Below are 18,550 nucleotides of genomic sequence, written 5' to 3'. Positions count from 1 at the left end.
AGTTAAAATATTTTCTTGAAATATATATGTATTTGCAACGTCTTTAAAATGATATATCATTATATGATAACAACTTTGGATGGATTTAAAATTTTAAAAACAAAAACAACCTAGAATAACCACTAAAGTTGGAGCAACCAAACTCCAAAAGAAACTTGACTACTCAATTTGAAGACAAAAAAAAAAGAAAAAAAAAAGAGAAATTATGTGGAATGAATTGCTTTAAAGCATAATTTTTTACAAAGGTCCAAAATTTTAAATTGATGAAGCTCATGTAGTTACACTATTGTAAAAGCCCAACAACGTCCAGGCCCAACAAGCCAGTCGCCTGAAGCCCAACAACGTCCAGGCCCAACAAGCCAGTCGCCTGGGGAATCTGATGCTGTTCTATTGCTTTTGTCGTCATGTCAGGGCTTTTGTGAGAGCATATTTTGGCGCACAGAAAATAAAGACCAACTGTTTGCTGCTGCTCGTGAGCGTTGAAGTAAGAGGCCGCAATCCCATCGTTGAGATGGCGGAGGAAGCAATTCTCCGTTACCTTGAGAAGAACGTCGAAATCTCCGATTCTGGACTGTTCGCCCACGAATTTGGACTTGATCACAACGAGGTCGTCAACATCATCAAGAGTCTCAACGGCTTCAGATACGTTGATGCTGAAGTACGCTTGCTTCTTTCCCTTTTCTTCGTATATGTTTCTTTCTGCTACTATCAATTTCCAGTTTAGCAAGCTGATAACTAGTCCATGCTGTTTGTTTGAGTTTGGTTTGTGCTGGAAGGGACGGTTTACCTGGATTTTTACTTGTCATTGTTTGCAGAGTCATCCGCATTTGCTTGGTTCTCAATCTTTATGCGTCAATTGACAATTGGCGCGTGGTAGACTAAGACAACATTTCTTTAATACTCGTGAATTGGTTTTGCTTGTATATGATTGTTGATGTGAATGTTTGCTGAATCCACCACGCTTCAATGGTGGTGAGAGTTCTCTTATTTATAATCATTTACAGAATACAGAAATATGGTAAATTACAAATAATATGGAAATAGCGATAAAAGGAAAGAATAATAAATGAATACAATATATTTACCTGGCAAATATGGTAACCCGTAATGTAAGGCAAATATCTAGATATTTTCCTTATAATGAAGGGTCAACTATCCTTAACACCCCCCGCAAGCTGAGCGTCGGATTTGAACGAACGTGAAGCTTGGATCTGAAAAATTCAAAGAGAGGTCGAGAAATACTCTTTGTGAAGATGTCAGCAACTTGGAGATGAGAGGGTACATATTGTGTGCGAAGTTTGCCAGCGATAACAAGTTCTCGAAGGAAATGATAATCTAGTTCAACATGTTTGGCCCGCTTGTGAGAAACGGGGTTAGAGCTAAAAAAAAATAGCACTATTGTCGTCACATAAGAGTAAGAGCTGCTGTGAAATAGGGACCTTGAGGTCATGCAAAAGATGCGTAACCCAAAGAAGTTCAGCAGCAGTTGTGGCAAGAGCACGATACTCAGATTCACAGCTGGAGCGTGAGACAGTAGGTTGCTTTTTGGCACTCCAAGAAACCAGATTGTTACCAAGATAAATAGAATAGCCGGATGTAGAACGACGAGTATCGGGACAACCAGCCCAGTCAGCATCCGAATAAGCGACTAGCGTACTAGGAACAGTGGATGGACGAAAGGTAAGACCAAAGTGGAGTGTTCCTTTGACATAGCGAAGAATACGTTTGACAGCAAGAAAGTGATCTGCAGTAGGGGCATGCAAGAATTGACTGACAGAATTGACAGCATAGGCAATATCTGGACGCGTAATAGTCAAGTACTGAAGGGCGCCAACAAGAGATCTGTAGAGAGTAGGATCAGAGAAAGGAGAACCATCAGCAGTCAGGTGTTGAGAAACAACCATGGGAGTGTGAACTGGTTTGCTATCGAGCAACTGAGCACGAGTAAGAATATCTCGAGCATATTTTAACTGACTAATAAAGAGACCATCAGGAGTGGGTGAAGCTTCAAGACCAAGAAAGTAACTGAGAGAACCCAAATCTTTGGTAGCAAACTCAGAATGAAGCTTGCGAGTAAAGCTGTCAATAAGAGATGAGTTGTTGCCGGTAACAATAATGTCATCAACATAAAGAAGCAAATAGATAATGTTAGATTGCTGATGAAAGACAAAAAGGGACGTGTCAGCGCGACTGCAAGAAAACCCAAGTGTGAGAAGAAATGAGCTAAAACGCTGAAACCAAGCACGAGGAGCTTGCTTTAAGCCATAGAGGGCTTTCTTTAATAGACAAACATGAGTGGGAAATCGAGGATCAATATACCCAGGAGGTTGTTCCATATGAACACGTTCAATAAGAGTTCCATTGAGAAAAGCATTCTTGACATCAAGTTGTCGAAGAGGCCATTTATTTGTGACTGCAATAGAAAGCACAACACGGACAGTGGTAGCTTTGACAACCGGACTGAAAGTGTCAGTGTAGTCAAGACCAGGAACCTGAGTATAACCTTTGGCAACAAGACGAGCCTTGAAACGCTCGACGGATCCATCAGGCAAATATTTAATACGAAACACCCATTTAGAGCCCACGATGTTGGTGTTGGCAGGGCGAGGAACCAAAGTCCAAGTATCATTTTGTTGTAATGCTCGAATTTCTTCATCCATGGCAGCCACCCAAGCAGGATTCTTAGCCGCAGATTTGAATCCTTTTGGCTCAGTGGATGCAAGAAGAGCAGAAAGAAGTCCAGATGAGCCCAAAATACCAAGATTTGCTGGATGACGAGTCTTGAATATACCAGCTTTGGCTCGTGTGATCATAGGATGAGTGCCCAAAGAAGAGAAATCAACAGGAGGTTCAATAGAGGTCGAATTAGAAGTCGAGGGTGGCAAAGTGGAACCTGCAAGAGAAGTATCAACCTGCACAGACTCATCTACAAGGTCAGAACAAATATCACACGGGGATGAAACTGGATCCAAGAATGTGCGGTGATGAAGTGGTAGGGGGGGATGAATCAATATGATGAAGATGTGGTTCCAAGAAATTTGAAATAGGAATAGAGGAAAGAGGTTGGGCCTGGGAGCTAGGGATAGCAGGAAAGTGAGTTTCATCAAATTGAGCATGGCAGGTGATATATAGCTTAGTGGTGGCGGGATCAAGACAGCGGAACCCTTTATGAGCAGAACTATAACCCAAAAAAATACAAGGAATGCTGCGGGGAGAAAGCTTGTTAGGCATATAATCACGCAAATAAGGATAAACACGACAACCAAAGGGATGAAAATTGTCATAATGTGGAGTGTAGCCATAAAGGAGTTCAAAGGGTGACTTACCTCCAAGAAGTGGAGTAGGCAACCGGTTGATAATGTAAGCTGCAGTGCTGAAGGCGTCAACCAAAAAACGAGGAGAAAGATGAGAGTGAAAGAGAAGGGCCAAGCCAGTCTCAGTCACATGACGATGTTTTCTCTCAGCACGACCATTTTGAGCAGGTGTATATGGACAAGAGAGTTGATGGTGGATGCCAGAATTACGTAAATGAGTTTTGAAACAAGTACTAGTAAATTCGGTACCACCATCGCTTTGAAATACCTTGATACGAGAAGAATATTGATTTTCCACAAATTTTTGAAATTGAAGAAAAATATCAAAAAAATCAGATTTAAATTTTAAAGGGTAAAACCAAGTGAATCGAGAATAATCATCAATAAAAATAGCATAATAAAGAAAACCCGAATTTGATTTGACGGGAGAAGGACCCCAAAGATCACAATGAATAAGATCTAACACATGAGACGACCTACGTTCATTGCGGGAATAAGGCAATCGATGACTTTTCGCAAGCTGACAAGTATTACATAATGATGGAGAAGGCAATAAAGACGTAAGAGAAAGATGACCTTTTTTATTTAAAAAAGAAATAACAGAATGATTCACATGACTCAGACGAGCATGCCATAAATCATATGAAGCACGTAAAGATTTGTTTCTAAGGGCTGAAATAAAAGCAGAGTTGCCGCGCTCCAGCACATATAGCCCTCCATCTCTTTTACCGGTTGCCACCACCCTTCCTGTTTGACGATTCTGGATAGTAATAAGATTATTAGTAAATGTAACGGAGAGAGGAAAATCAGACGTTAATTTACTTATGGAAAGAAGATTTTTAGTGAGGTGAGGGACAACCAAGACATCTAACAAGTGAATATTTGGAACAGGAGAAAGAGTACCGGTGTGGGTAATGGGTAGGGATGCACCGTTTCCTACAATCACAGAGTCCTTACCCGTGTAATTTTTAGACTGATCCAGAATAGATGGGTCGGCAGTCATATGGGCCGAAGCTCCAGTGTCCAGAAACCAATCAGCAGTATCGGGTCCAGCAATAGAACATGACGTGTTAAAGGCTTCAGCAAGGTGAGCATGAGAAGAATCAGGTCGAACATACCGTTGGTTGCAGCGGTCAGCATAATGGCCCTCTTTGCGGCATATTTGGCAGTGAGGTGGTCGACGACCTTGACTTGAGTGGGTTCGTCCTCGATTAGAAGAGTTGTTTTTGTGAGAATAAGAACGACCTCGCTGGTTGGTAAAGGAAGCAGGGTGGCTTCCATGGGTGCGACCACGATTAGTGACTGTGAATGCTGTAGGAGTGGAGTTAGAGGACTCAAGGGAGCGCTGAAACAACTCAAAACTTTCAGCTTTAGAGACTAAATCTGCAAAACAGGGGATAGAGGTGAGAGCCATCTGAGCAGTAGAAAAAGCTGAAAATTCGGTGCCGAGTCCACGAAGGAACCAGTGCACTTTATCAATGTCCTCGACCGGTCTGCCAATGGCATGAAGTTGGTCACAAATTTTTTTGAAGGCACGGGCATACTCAGCAACAGGTTTGGTGCCACGTTTCATCAACTGCAAGTCATCCTTGAGTCTCAGTTCACGAGCTTTCGACTGATGGGTGAACGTAGTTTCCAACGCAAGCCAAACATCACGTGCAGTAGATAAACCAACGACAACAGCCATGGCTTCCTCAGTGAGAGAGGAGAGCAGGAGACAGAGAAGTCGTTGATCGGCTGCTCTCCATGCCAAATATTTGGGGTTGAGTGTTGAGGAGGAAGAGGAAGTTTCTGGTTCAAAGCGAGGTGGTGGAACCATAGTTCCATCGACATAGCCCAGCATGTCTTGACTCTCAAGGAGAGGGAGAAGTTGGCTTTTCCAGAGAAGATAATTGGAGGAAGAAAGTTTGATGGTGATCATGTGGATTAGAGTATTGAAAGGAAGAAGATGATAAGAAGATTCGGAAGCCATAGAGAAGACAGGATCAGGGTTGCTAAACCGAAAGGGCTCTGATACCATGTGAATGTTTGCTGAATCCACCACGCTTCAATGGTGGTGAGAGTTCTCTTATTTATAATCATTTACAGAATACAGAAATATGGTAAATTACAAATAATATGGAAATAGTGATAAAAGGAAAGAATAATAAATGAATACAATATATTTACCTTTAATAAAATGGCAACTATGGTAACCCGTAATGTAAGGCAAATATCTAGATATTTGCCTTATAATGAACGGTCAACTATCCTTAACAGTTGCTATAACGTTTGATTGGTCAACCGTTTGCAGACGGTTGTTAATGTTGATTTGGATAGTTGTTTCAAGTATTTCTCGTGATTAATTTGTTGTCTTTGGTTATTTCATATTCTGATAGTTTGATATTTTCACGAATAATTGAACTGTGAATTCATTAATTGATCACATCTTCCTTTTTGAGAGATTTTCAGGACATTAAGAAGGAGAAATGGATTCTTACTGGTGAGGGCGAGACTTATGCTGCTACGGGATCACCTGAGGTGCAGCTATTGCTGGCAATTCCACCCGAGGGAATTCCAAGAGAAGAACTACAGGTGATATTGCCATTATGATTGTTCATTTTGGTTTGATGTGTTGAATAGTATGAGGATTATCCCAATGAGGTCTTTTCATTTGAGTTTGATGATGTGAGAGCTGTTTGGATGCAAAATTAGGCATTTTATTTTTTTAGTTTTTGCCTTCATTTTCATATTTTTTGGATTTGAGTACATCCTAGTGCTGAAGTTGTTTGTTGCAAATGTCCAACTGGTCTGTTGTTGCAGAAGAAGTTGGGTCTATCTGTTTTCAAAATTGGATGTGCTCAGGCAGCAAAGAACAAATGGGTTGAAATGGGGAAGCAATTAATATCCAGAAAGGTTTGTCACTTACACTTTGTGGTGTTCTGTATCAAAATGTTGAGAAAAATGATCTCAAGTGGTGCTGATTGTATGAAATAACCATTATACTACTGTAACCAGGATATAACACAGATTAGCTTCTGACCATTATTACTTTCTAGCTTAGATATTATAATTAAAGCTCCTTTACATTCTTTTTGGTTATTCATAAGTGATTTTTCCTGTAGGTTCAACATGTTGATGATAAGGTGAAAAACTTGCTTCTGCAGATAAAAGATGGAAAGGTGATCATTGATTATAATTCATTGGTTTTGTATTACACAGATTCTTGGATGTTGAAGCTTCATTAATGAGTTTCATTCATTTCTTGTTTATGGTCATACTGTATCTCTAGAAAGGCAGTTCGAAAGTATTATTTGGAGTAATAGCTTGATATCATCAGTTCACTTGGGACTTCTTGGAAAGTGGTATCTGACTATTTAGATACTATTGCATAATGGGTGTTGTGATATAATGACTCACATGTTGGGAACTAGATTCACATTTCTCATTATTTTCAGGGCAAATAGTTCTTCATTTTTTGTTTTTCTTAAGGTTTTGGTCTAGCCTATTTACCTGCATGCATTTCAAACTTAGGAGGCTAAATTTGTAACTGACAATGTAATAGCTCCATATACATTCTAGAAAACTCTCTTGTTGCAGGAAACTTTTGAGAGCACCATCAAAGTGTTTCAAAATGTTACAGTTTGTGGAAATTTTTGTATTTACTCCATAATACAACAGAGAGAGAAACCTGGCGTCCAGTTTGGAGGTTGTTTCATCCTCCTATTTTGTAATACTGTTTTGAACTAATGCAACTATTTTTTTAGAAAAGAAAGGAAAATAAAAACAATTAAATTGAATGGACTGTACTACCATAGATGTTTGGATTGTGAATTGTGATAGCTTTTTACATAGATATTTGCTTTTGTTGAGTTAATGAAAAAAGAAAAAGGAAAAAAAAAAAAAAAAAAAAAAAAAAAAATTATTTCAAATGGTTGGAGTTTTGGCTATCTACCTCATCATCACTGTTATCCATATTGATATATTTTTTCTTGAATAATTTGTCAAATATCTCGGTCTAGATCAGCTAAGAATTTCGGATTTTGACTCTAGGAAATCCATGATGATGACGTGAAGGCTCTCAAAGCAAGAAAGCTAATCGTATCCCAGTAATTATCATACTTCTCGTTTTCATGATTTATTTATTCAGTAGATATTTAATTATATATTTTAAAAATTTATGTTCCTCTTACCTGATTGTTAGACATGTGGACCTCTATATTTGGTTTTCCATCGAGGATGCACTGACAGTTCCTTATTTGGTTAATTGTTCGTTAGATTGCTGAATATATCTTCTCTGTTACTTATATATATACATACATGTGTGTATTTATAAAATTGGTTTTGGAAATTTTCATACTGTTTTAGAGTGGGCTTAGTTTCGATACTTTAAGAAGCTTTATTCTAGCACATGATACAGATTTCTATCTGTTTGTTATCTTAAAAATGTTTATTTTGACTTTTTCTAGAACGTGGAAAGGCTACTCAGTGAAGAAGGGTCCTAGTTACGCTCCAAGAAGGAAAAAGGCTGCTACAGATTTAACGCGGGAAAATCTTCAGAGGTCCTCTATTTTCCTAATGTTGTTTCATGCATGGATATTATTTTATGGCAGTAAGCTTCAAAAACACATAATTTTTTTTTTTTTTTTTTTTTTTTTTTTTTTTTTTTNTTCTCTTTGGTATATGCGTCCAATGCCAATTCTTGACACTTGTTTTTTTGTTTAACATTAAACTCTCATTTCCTACTTCGTCTTCAATCACTTTTACCTATTGAATTATTGTAGGCTTAAATATGTCTGCTCAATTTGTTGGACGAGTGAAATTGCCACTGAAACATCAATTATCATGTCCAGTTTACTCATTTCTTTCTAGTTCATGCATCTTGTATTGAAAAACTTGGAAACTGATAAATTAATACTTCGCATTATCTAGGGGAGACTGGAGAGAACTAGAGTTCAAAGAGTATAACTTCAATGCCAAAGGTCAGCCCCTTGAGTGTGGTCATCTTCATCCATTGCTCAAGGTAAGAATACTCCATTTCTTTTGAAAAAATGGAAATCCTTCTTTTAGAATAAATTTATAGGTTAACATTAAATCCTTTAAAGAACGTACTTTGATTGCTGATGATTGTGCCTGTTGATCAAGTTATCCAAAAAAACCAAAAGTAACTATATTTGTAGAATGAGGTTGAATCCCTTAGAGGAACTTTAATCTAGGGAGTCTCTATGGCACATTTGATATTGTTATAGATACAGAAGGATTATCAAAACCTATCTTTCATTGGGCTTTAAACTTAGGTAGAGGCAGATTGATGGGTGACATGACCTCACTATATTCCGATCATACTTCATAGATTCCAATAATCCTCAAACTAATTAGCAAGGTTGTAAATGATGCCTTATTCTTTGATGTTCCCCCTTTTGCCTATGCATACCTTCAGTATCTATTTATGTACTGAAACTGAACGTCTGTTTCTCTTTATTACTTGGACATCTTTTCAACATTTAGGTTCGGCAGCAATTAAAAAATATTTTTCGTCAAATGGGGTGAGTAACTCTTATGTTTATGTTTTTTTAGTATTTACTATAAACAAAAAATTACAGTTATAGGCCTATATTTCGGTTTATGATTTCAGGTTTGAAGAGATGCCTACCAATAACTTTGTCGAGAGCAGGTAGGAGTGCTCCCCGGCTCCCCTTCTAGAATGATAGGTTTTACATCCGTAGTTTCCTTGGAAATGACTGAATATATGTCAGTGCTACTACTAAAAAGAATTTTAATATATTCTTATTAGCTTTTCTTTCTCTTCTGTGCGCACAGCTTCTGGAACTTTGATGCATTATTCCAACCCCAACAACACCCTGCCCGTGATGCACATGATACTTTCTTCTTGCAAGGTCTCCTCCACTTCATTGCTGAATATCAAAAGTTTTATGGTTGGTTTTTTTTCTTAATAGTTCTTTGGTGTTATATCTGTAGCTCCTTCCAGCACGAAGGAACTTCCTGAAGATTATGTGGAGAGGGTGAAGCAGGTCCATGAGAATGGTGGTTATGGATCCAAAGGGTATGATATCTGTTCTTCTAGACGCCCCCGTTCTTTCTTTGCTTTGTATTTCAGAAACTTATTTTTTCAAAAAAATTTGTTTATTCTTATTATTTTCCCTTATTTAGATATGGATATGATTGGAAAAGAGAGGAAGCAAATAAGAACCTACTACGAACTCATACAACTGCTGTGTCCTCCAGGATGTTATACTTGCTTGCACGGGTAAGTAGTCGGTTGATTTTTCATATTCTAAATAGCCTTTGATATATTATATAACCAGTGCCGTTTCTCTAGTATATTCATGATTAAATACAGAAACAATGGGAGAATTGTTATGCATTTGAACATTCGTACAACTGCAAGAAAATCCTTTCATTGATGAGGACATAGGTAGTTTGAGAGTCCTGTACCAAGAGCTTGCTACATCCCCTTTTTATCTAATATTTATCTTAGCCTTTAACCTACTCTACGATCCCCACTCTGTACGACTACTCACTATTACAATTAACTGTCATGCAACAAGGGTTTTAACCCAATTTTTGTTTGACTAACAAAAACAGTAGAAATAAAAGAATGCGTAGATCCCGAGTCAAACAATGTTAAAGCAAGGTGACCAAGAACAGATAGTGTACCTGTCACTGCCGCATTAAGGTTTTCAGTATCCTTGTGGGTAAAGGCATAATCTAGTAGTAGAACTGTCAAAGTGTAATCTAGTAGTAGAACTGTCAAAGTGTGGTGGGGAAACCAACCAGTAAAGGAGGCCACATGGGAACGAGAGGATGAGATGAGAGAAAAGTACCAAGAGCTGTTTTTGGATACCGCCACTTTCGAGGACGAATGCTCTTCTTAGGGGTAATGTAACGGTACGAGTTTCCAAAAAAAAAAAAAAATACTCGATGATGCATGAATCTCGCTGGAAATCGCATAATTTTCGGCGAGACATTTTCTTTTGTTAATAGAAATGTAGTATTTTCCTCAGTTCCGCACACTTAAACCTTAGGGTATCTAAATAGTCACTTTTTTCCTTTGATTGTCGTTGTTGCGCCTGTGAGAGAGATAGAAGGGTTTGAAGTGAGAAATCGAAAAACGTCGCGAGGCTTCGAGTTTTCAGTGAGTTTTCTCGGGTAAAAGCGAACCAACTCTGAGGTGTTGAATAACAAGGAGGGGCAAACTAAACGGCAGCAAGAACGAACATGAGGGCTTCGGTCTTGTCAATAAACGGAAAAGGGAGTTCGCGATTAGGGTTTCTTCATGGTTCTCAGGTAAGGAAGACAAAGTGACGGATTGCAAGTTAGGTTTCTCCGTATACCCACGAACACGCACAGCCAACCCCACAGCTCTCTGTTCCAGCCCACATTCTAGACGAAGACCGCGGGCCGCGTTTACGTTCGGCCCATGACCAGTGGATACAAAATCCGCGCCCATAAGACGCGCGCCTTCAGCTGTACCTTTGGCTTGTCAGCTCGGTACCCTCGGCTCCGTCAATTCCCGCTACTCGGCTTGGCAACTCAGTATACGTATAATATACTGATTCCTAGGTTTTCAGCCCTTCTAAAGCCATTATGGCCCTTGTTTTAGCCATTTGAGGTCGGTATAGCTCTTAATTGCCAAAATAGATTACGTTAGAGGCTTACCTTGATAATTAAATATAAGGTTTAGCGGGGTTACGTTATGAAAAGGCTCTAAGCATATAATGTGGTTTTTATAGGAAGTAGTTAGGTGGTGTTGTTAGCTTATCGTGAGTAAACTTCGGCCAAGGCCAACGAGATAAGTGACTTTACTGTTGGAGTTAGCTTACTATATATATGATAGTGCATGCCCTGTGGCCTTTGCATGCATCATATTTGTTGTGAAATGTCGATGTTATGTCATGCCTATGTGTTTTTGTATTGTCATGAATTGCTTACCATGTATGCATGCATCCTATTACACTGTTTCCATGAAATAAATTGATATGCTATGGAATTCTTACATGCTATGAATGTGATGGACTTGCTATGCATACACATTGCTTAACTGAGCCATGCTATGGAATGTAAAAAGGAAATGAAACGTAATATATATTATGCCAGGTAAGGTAAGTCATGGGACCTTATGCATGTTTGTGTGTCATGTGCATAAGAATACTTTCCCGTTATGTTATGATGGTACGAACGCGTACGTTCGATATTATGTTCGCTATGATATCATGCAGACTTTTTCTTTTTCGTGGTGTCCAGTGACATGTAATACGTTATGCTCGACCAAGCCAGTCCTAGAGGGGGTTCGTATATGAGCCCACCTAGTGGGCCCATGTATACGTTCATGGGCTGTGTGGAGAAGTACTGCACATCGACCCTCCCTAGATAAAACAAGGGCCTAAAGCCATATAAAGTGAATGGAAGACAGGTTCCACTCATGTTTTATATGTGTATTTATGTCTAACCTCAACAGTGGGGTGACTTACTGAGTATTTCATAAAATGCTTCAGTCAAGTGCTACCCTATTTTTCAGGTAAATGCAAGGCTCCCATTTACGGTTGATGGTGGACGTTGTGAAGACTATGGAAGTTGGAATGAGGGGTTTATAGGACAGTAGATGTTTTGTTTGAGTTTTGTCTTGAATAATAAACGTTTGCATTTAATTTCTCTAGTTTTAATTGTTGAATGATTTCCTTTAGGTTGAATTTCGTGTTTTGAACTACTTATGTAAGACCATGCCGTTATCAAAGCTGGGCTATATGCCAGCGAGGAGGCTGTTCCCAAAGGGGGATAGACACGAGGCGGTGTGCTAGTAAGGATGCTGGGCCCCGAAGGGGGGTGGATTTAGTGGGAGTCCCACGTCGATTGGAGAAAGGAACGAGTGCCAGCGAAGACGCTGGGTCCTGAAAGGGGGTGGATTGTGATATCTCACATCGGTTGGGGAGGAGAACGAAACACCCTTTATAAGGGTGTGGAAACCTATCCCTAGGCGTTTTAAAAACCTTGAGGGTAAGCCCGAAAGAAAAAACCCAAAGAAGACAATATCTGCTAACGGTGGGCTTGAGCTATTACACTTCGTATCTGAGTTAGAATCCCGAGGGATGTCATGTCCAAAAATTGAGGGACTTCTCTTGAAGGGGCGATATTAATCACTTACTTGTCTGATCAATTTTAAATAAATAAATAAAAAATCACAGAGAGATTCATATGGTCTATTTCGTAAGCCATTAAGTTCTACTTCTAGCTTAGTGTGATTCTGATTTACCAGCTCTTCGGTCCTTATCAGTTTCCAATTTCATATCGTACTTTTGTTTTTCATTGTTTTTTCTACCAAATTATCTGGTCAATCTGTTTTGAAATTTCTCTTTGTTCTCAATATTTGTTCACAGAAACCGTTTGCTCCCAAAAAGTACTTCTCGATAGACCGTGTTTTCAGAAATGAAGCAGTAGATAGAACCCATCTTGCTGAGTTTCACCAGATAGAAGGTATTTATGAATTAGCAAATATGTTTTTGGGTTATGATATAATCCATCTCAACTTTGGCAATTCTAATTTCATAAATCTATCTATAATGTATTATATAATTGGGGGCTGTGTAGAGATTATCTTTCTTTGTCACATTTAATCTATCTATAATGTATTAAAATGATACGAAAGCGATGTGCCTCTTCTTTGTCACATTGAATCACATCTCAACAAGCGATACATTTAATGTTTTTTATTTTATCATTCTCTTATTTGTTACATTTTATCATTCTCTTATTTGTTATATAACTCAAAAGTTATAATATTTTTTCAATCAAATCAAATCAAACTTAACTTTTATATGTATTATCTAAATACAGCTTTATGGTATTGTATGTAAATATTTGCATCTGGTTCTTAGGGTTGATATGTGATCGAGGACTTACTCTTGGAGACTTGATTGGAGTATTGTATGACTTCTTCTCTCGTCTAGGTAACAAATTAGGAACAGAATGTTGGTTAATTAATGTGTGGCCAGTGATACTTGAAAGGAAACAATTGGATTCACTTGATGCTCTATTTTATTTCAGGCATGTCCAAGCTACGCTTCAAGCCCGCTTATAATCCATATACTGAACCCAGCATGGAGATTTTCAGGTGACAAACAATTGAATGTCTTCGAAATTGCTGTTGCTTATTATACAATACGCCTTCAAATTTTTGATGCATTATATTTGTCAGTTATCATGAAGGCTTTAAGAAATGGGTAGAAGTTGGAAATTCAGGAATGTTTAGACCCGAGATGCTACGTCCTATGGGGCTTCCAGAGGATGTCCGTGTTATTGCATGGGGTCTTTCGCTCGAGAGGTAAGGTTCTTGTGTCCTATTATGTGCCAAAGACCTTTCTTTTTTAACTTAGTCTCAGAAATGTGGCCACCTGCATGTTTTTACTGTTATAAGGATTACTTTAGGAGTTTCAAAAGTTGAAGGAGCAGAATTGAAAATGAATAGAATATTTAGAATCAAATTACTTTTTAGATGAACGATAAATGATCATTATTTTCTGTTGCATCTTGTCCTGGAACCAGACCAACCATGATCTTGTATGGTGTCGATAACATTCGGGATCTGTTCGGCCACAAGGTACCTCTTCTTATACTCTGTCTTAAACACAACTATGGGCAATCCATTATAACATATCTGAATGAAGATCTGCCTTGCCATTGGCCCTTGTTTCTCATCAGGTGGATCTTGGTCTTATGAAGAAAAATCCAATATGCCGCCTTGGAATCGATGCCTGTTGAGCTAACCAAAACTCAGTAAGCAAATACAAGTGTCCCAATACCTATTTGTTCTGTCGTTTAGGTTGTTTGTAACCAGCGAATGGCCAAGTATTCGCCCATGTCGCTTTACATGGTAAGTGCTCACTCAATTACTTCTCAGGTACACGAAGAACTATTGCATGACACCTCTGTAACACCAACATTTTTAGGAATTTGATTGTGAAAGACAAGTAGCGTAGCCTTGATTTCTTTGTTTATACGACTGAGGTGCCATATTCTTTTTATATTTAAGTTTTGGAAGGAAATTGATTATTTGCTGCAGCTTGATCTCACCCTTTCTCGAGATTGTTAAAAATGTAAAATATTTTGAGATGGAAACTTTGAAATGATATTTTGAAAAATAACCCCTAAGTGGGCTGACACGAAAAACAAGAAATATGTAGCAGAACTTTTTTTGTGTGTATCAATAAATGAAAAAAGATGAAACAGATTCTGAACGCTGATAGCTAAAACACATGTTTGGGTTCCTTAACATTTGTGAAGACATTTTCTTCTTCTTCTTCTTCCAAACTACATAAAATGACATTTAAGCTAACGATGAATTACTATTTTGTTTAAAGTTGTCCGACTCTCAACTCTCCGTGCAAGAAAGCATTATTCATATCCATTTGCCATAATTTCCAATCTTTAATTATACCAAGTGCTGGAGGAACGGTACGATAGTGATCTTCGTCACTGGACCAAACGTTTAATCATTTCTTGTCCATGTTGTTGAGAGAACTTCGAGCCTCAATTGATCTATCTCAGAAACACATTATTTTGTAAACTCACTTACAAGAGATAGGTTTGATATCTCTTAGTCTTGGCACTGGTTTCCAAGTTTGATTGTGCTCTAAGGTTATAAATTCTTCCTCCATGGCTGGTTGTCAAGCTGTATTTTGTGATACTTCTTTATACGTCTTTGGTTCTTTAGCTTCGCCTGCATTGGCAAACTTTGGATTTGGATTTGGATTTTGGATTTTTTCTAACTCGTATAGTTATCAAATCTGAAGGAGCACGTAGATTTTTAACCTTCTATCCAACGATTATCGAAGAAGAACTACGTCCTGTCAACTTCAATCAAAACGATACTAATTTTCTCGAAACACCCACCTCAATAGAACAAACATCTACGCCCCCACCTTATAGAAAAATTTGTCATCCTTTAAAGTTAGAAGCTAAATAATTTTTATTTTCTACTTAGGAAAAAAAATATCCATGAATTGTACCCACTTTTGCACTTGAGGCCAATAATTTAATGCATATAAAATTAATATATTTGAATTTAGAGTGCATTGGAATATTTGTTTTAAAAGATAAAGTATTACCAAATTGAAATGAAAGCAATGGGCACAATAAAAGGATAAGAGTCAAACGAAGAATAAAAAGACAATTTTTTTTAGACCAAAGTGTTTGACAAAATTCCAAACCTCACATTTGAAAATGATTGAAGCTTTTCAAAATTGCAATAATTTTTTTTAGATACTGATCTTTGTGGATCTTCAAAAAAAAAAGTAATTTTAGGGGAAATTTGATTTCATTCCTACCCATTTATAAATTTTTAATTTTAATTCGGATAATTTCGTTTCAATCAAATTTCACGTATCTTATCTTTTTATTTTTCGTCGTATATATAATTTTTCATGAAGTCGCTAACCGTTTGTACTCATTTCTTATTAGGTATGTTATAATCATTTTTCACGCCTTACAAGATAAGTATTTTTTTTTTTTTAATATGGGTGTGTTTTTAAAAATTGGTAAGCAAATTAATAACTTTTTTAATAAATTTAAAATGTAATTTTTACTTATATTACATATTAATAATAAATATAAACAATATTTTAAAATTAATTTACATGAATAAATAACCAAAATAATAAATAAACATAGTATAAAGTGTGATTAACTAAAAGAAATTAAAAATAATAATAAATAAAAGAAATTAAAAANTCTTTATTATTTATATTTGTTTGAAAATGTTGGAGTTTGGTGACATGATGTGTTAGATACGTAGTCTAATCAAATTTGAATTCTTCTCTCTAACCTCCCTTTACTGTTTCATTAATGTATTTTCATTAACACTCCTCGCTAATTAAACACCACGAGAGGTTTAAGGAAATTATTTGAATTTATTAGTCACACTTTTTATAAAATAAAATCTAGATTTGAAATTATCTTTTCAATAAGAATCATAATGTTTCATTTATTGAACGATCTGAAGCCAAGAAGCTTTGTTTATTTCTTATCTACGAGATCGTTTAGAGTTTTGGAAGTTAATATTTATAAGGTTAAAATGGAACATGAAGTTGTCACGTAATTGATGATTTCTTTGAAAACGTTATTTATTGTTTTGAGTTCCTAACTTCTTATGATGGCTAATTGAAGAGTTACCAAACTTGTTGGTAATAACTTCGTTTAGTAAGCGTTTGAAATAAGTCAATAATTACCACTTACTTCTTTTAGTGGTCATTTGGAGAGTCGTAGATTTGTTTTGTGAGGAGACTATAAATACCCACTAAATGATATGTAAAAAGGAGATTGAATGAAATTTATCAGTTTCAATCACTCTTAGGCTCGAGCTCTACCTTTACTTGAAAATATGATAGTAGCATGTGGCTTGAGTATTTTAAGAAATATTCAGTAAGTCACCCCACTATTTGGGTTAGCAATGCAAACACACACATAACATGGCTAGAACTTATCTTGAAATTGTCACAGGGCAATGCAAACACACACATAACATGACTATATCTTATCTTAAAACTATCACAAGGCATCAGACTCTTTCTACTTCTGGAAAGGGTTGGATGTGTGGTACTTCTTCACACACGACCCATGTACGCGCATATGAACCTACACACACAGGCTCGTATACGTATCCTATGAGCCTTGCATGGTCGGGCTTAACGTATTACATGTCACCAAACGCCATAGAAAAAGAAATACACGTTCGTATTAACATAACATAACGAGGAAGTATCCCGATGCATATGACATACATACATGCATGAGGTCCCCATGACTTACATTCCTAACATGACATTAACATCATTTCCTTTCTCTTTTCATCCACGACGTATTACATATATGTTTGATGTATACATGACAATCATCATATAATCCATCACATAATTTCACATGGTAAGACATGACATGGCATACATATCATTCCATTTCATTCATAACACATCATAACGGATATCACATACATATGTCTTGACATTGTAAAAGTACATAAGCATAGCATAATAACATGGTACATGTAGAAGCTATAGGGCATGCACCGTCATACATCAATCATCTAACTCCATCAGTAAGTTCACTTACTTGGTTGACCTTAGCCGAAATTACTAATTACTCGATAGTTGCTTTCGAAAACTATATTTCGATGCTTAATTTCACATATATATACTTTAGGGCATATACATATCTTAACCCTCAAATAAATTATTTAAAAAAAATTATATGGGCTTTTAATAATAAATAAATGAAAGAATTAATTATACACATTATCTTTCAAAAATTAAATACGTAAATTATTTTAAAGGAGATTCTCTTATAAATATTATATAATTATGATAAATTATTAATAAAATAACCAAATATATATATATAACATGCATAGAAAATATATATATATATAAACTGGATAAAATGAGAAAATGAATATTTAATATTTAAATTCACGCCCGAGTGGTGAAATAATAATAATAATAATAATTGGAAGAAAAAAGGGGAAAAAAAGTCAGAAAAAGCACGTGAGTATCACGTGAGAGTAAAGCTACATGTATCTTAACCTCACCCATGACGTGACGCATCCTTCCGCTCCAATTACTTTTCTGTCTTATTTTCTTTCACATTAAATTTCCTCTCCCAATTTTTTTTTTATTCTTAAAAATTTAAAATATTTTTTTAATATCTATATTCTTATTTTCATTTTCATTTTCAAATTTTAAAATTAGATTATTTAAAGAAATTCCTCCGACAAAAATGGAGTTAGTTTGTGTAAGGGGAAACAAGTTTTAAATCATAAGACACGAAGTGACTCAGGTGAACAAATGTTTGATCCACTTTACCAACTAAAATTAAGATCTTGCAAAAACAACTACGTGACGTCCAAATTGATTGCTTTGAGTTCAGCTCTCAACGTGTATGCTTAAGTACGAGTTGTTATTCGGTTGTAGTTCGGGTTCTGGATTCTTCCCTCAAACTTTCTAAGCAGTATTTTCGTAGTGTAAAGCTAGTCTATGGTTGATTTAGAATTAGGGCGGATGGTGAATAGCGAATTTGATAATCCTCTACTCGTAGGGATTCAAGGCACTGTCCCGAAACGTCACAGATAAATCTAATCGTCCCACAATTTTAACTTTTCAAAATAATTTAATCTCTATTAAAACTTTCTTAAATATATTATAACGTGTTTTTTAAATATAAATTATTTGATTGTTATTGAGCTAAATAAA

The 18,550-nt window shown here is 36.6% G+C and overlaps 1 protein-coding gene across 2 annotated transcripts; it reads left to right on the top strand.

Moving 5' to 3' along the window:
- Positions 1–396: 396 nt before the first annotated feature.
- On the top strand, positions 397–14,369 carry LOC111784698 (phenylalanine--tRNA ligase alpha subunit, cytoplasmic-like). Of its 2 annotated transcripts, XM_023665314.1 has the most exons (19): positions 397–658; positions 5,766–5,888; positions 6,117–6,209; positions 6,419–6,475; positions 7,347–7,402; positions 7,763–7,855; positions 8,226–8,316; positions 8,802–8,839; positions 8,929–8,967; positions 9,114–9,190; positions 9,273–9,357; positions 9,465–9,561; positions 12,689–12,785; positions 13,187–13,258; positions 13,356–13,422; positions 13,507–13,632; positions 13,854–13,908; positions 14,010–14,084; positions 14,209–14,369. In XM_023665314.1, exons 1-18 carry the CDS (start codon positions 512–514, stop codon positions 14,067–14,069), a joined length of 1,473 nt encoding a protein of 490 aa, XP_023521082.1. In that variant the 5' UTR covers positions 397–511; the 3' UTR covers positions 14,070–14,084; positions 14,209–14,369. The 2 variants fall into 2 exon arrangements, with proteins under 2 accessions (XP_023521082.1, XP_023521081.1); XM_023665313.1 differs by having other exon boundaries at positions 398–658; positions 14,010–14,369.
- The last annotated feature ends 4,181 nt before the right edge of the window (positions 14,370–18,550 follow it).

Source organism: Cucurbita pepo, unplaced genomic scaffold, assembly GCF_002806865.2.
Source record: "Cucurbita pepo subsp. pepo cultivar mu-cu-16 unplaced genomic scaffold, ASM280686v2 Cp4.1_scaffold000265, whole genome shotgun sequence".
NCBI classification, from domain to species: Eukaryota; Viridiplantae; Streptophyta; class Magnoliopsida; order Cucurbitales; family Cucurbitaceae; genus Cucurbita; species Cucurbita pepo.
This window is presented reverse-complemented; position numbering and strand designations above follow the sequence as displayed.

Bases quoted from the DNA above. Each gene is read 5' to 3' on its own strand.
- LOC111784698 (XM_023665314.1), top strand. From the start codon at position 512: ATGGCGGAGGAAGCAATTCTCCGTTACCTTGAGAAGAACGTCGAAATC. The intron at 8,968-9,113 runs GTAGGAGTGCTC...CTGTGCGCACAG, and splicing joins AATAACTTTGTCGAGAGCAG to CTTCTGGAACTTTGATGCAT. The intron at 9,191-9,272 runs GTCTCCTCCACT...TTATATCTGTAG, and splicing joins TGATACTTTCTTCTTGCAAG to CTCCTTCCAGCACGAAGGAA.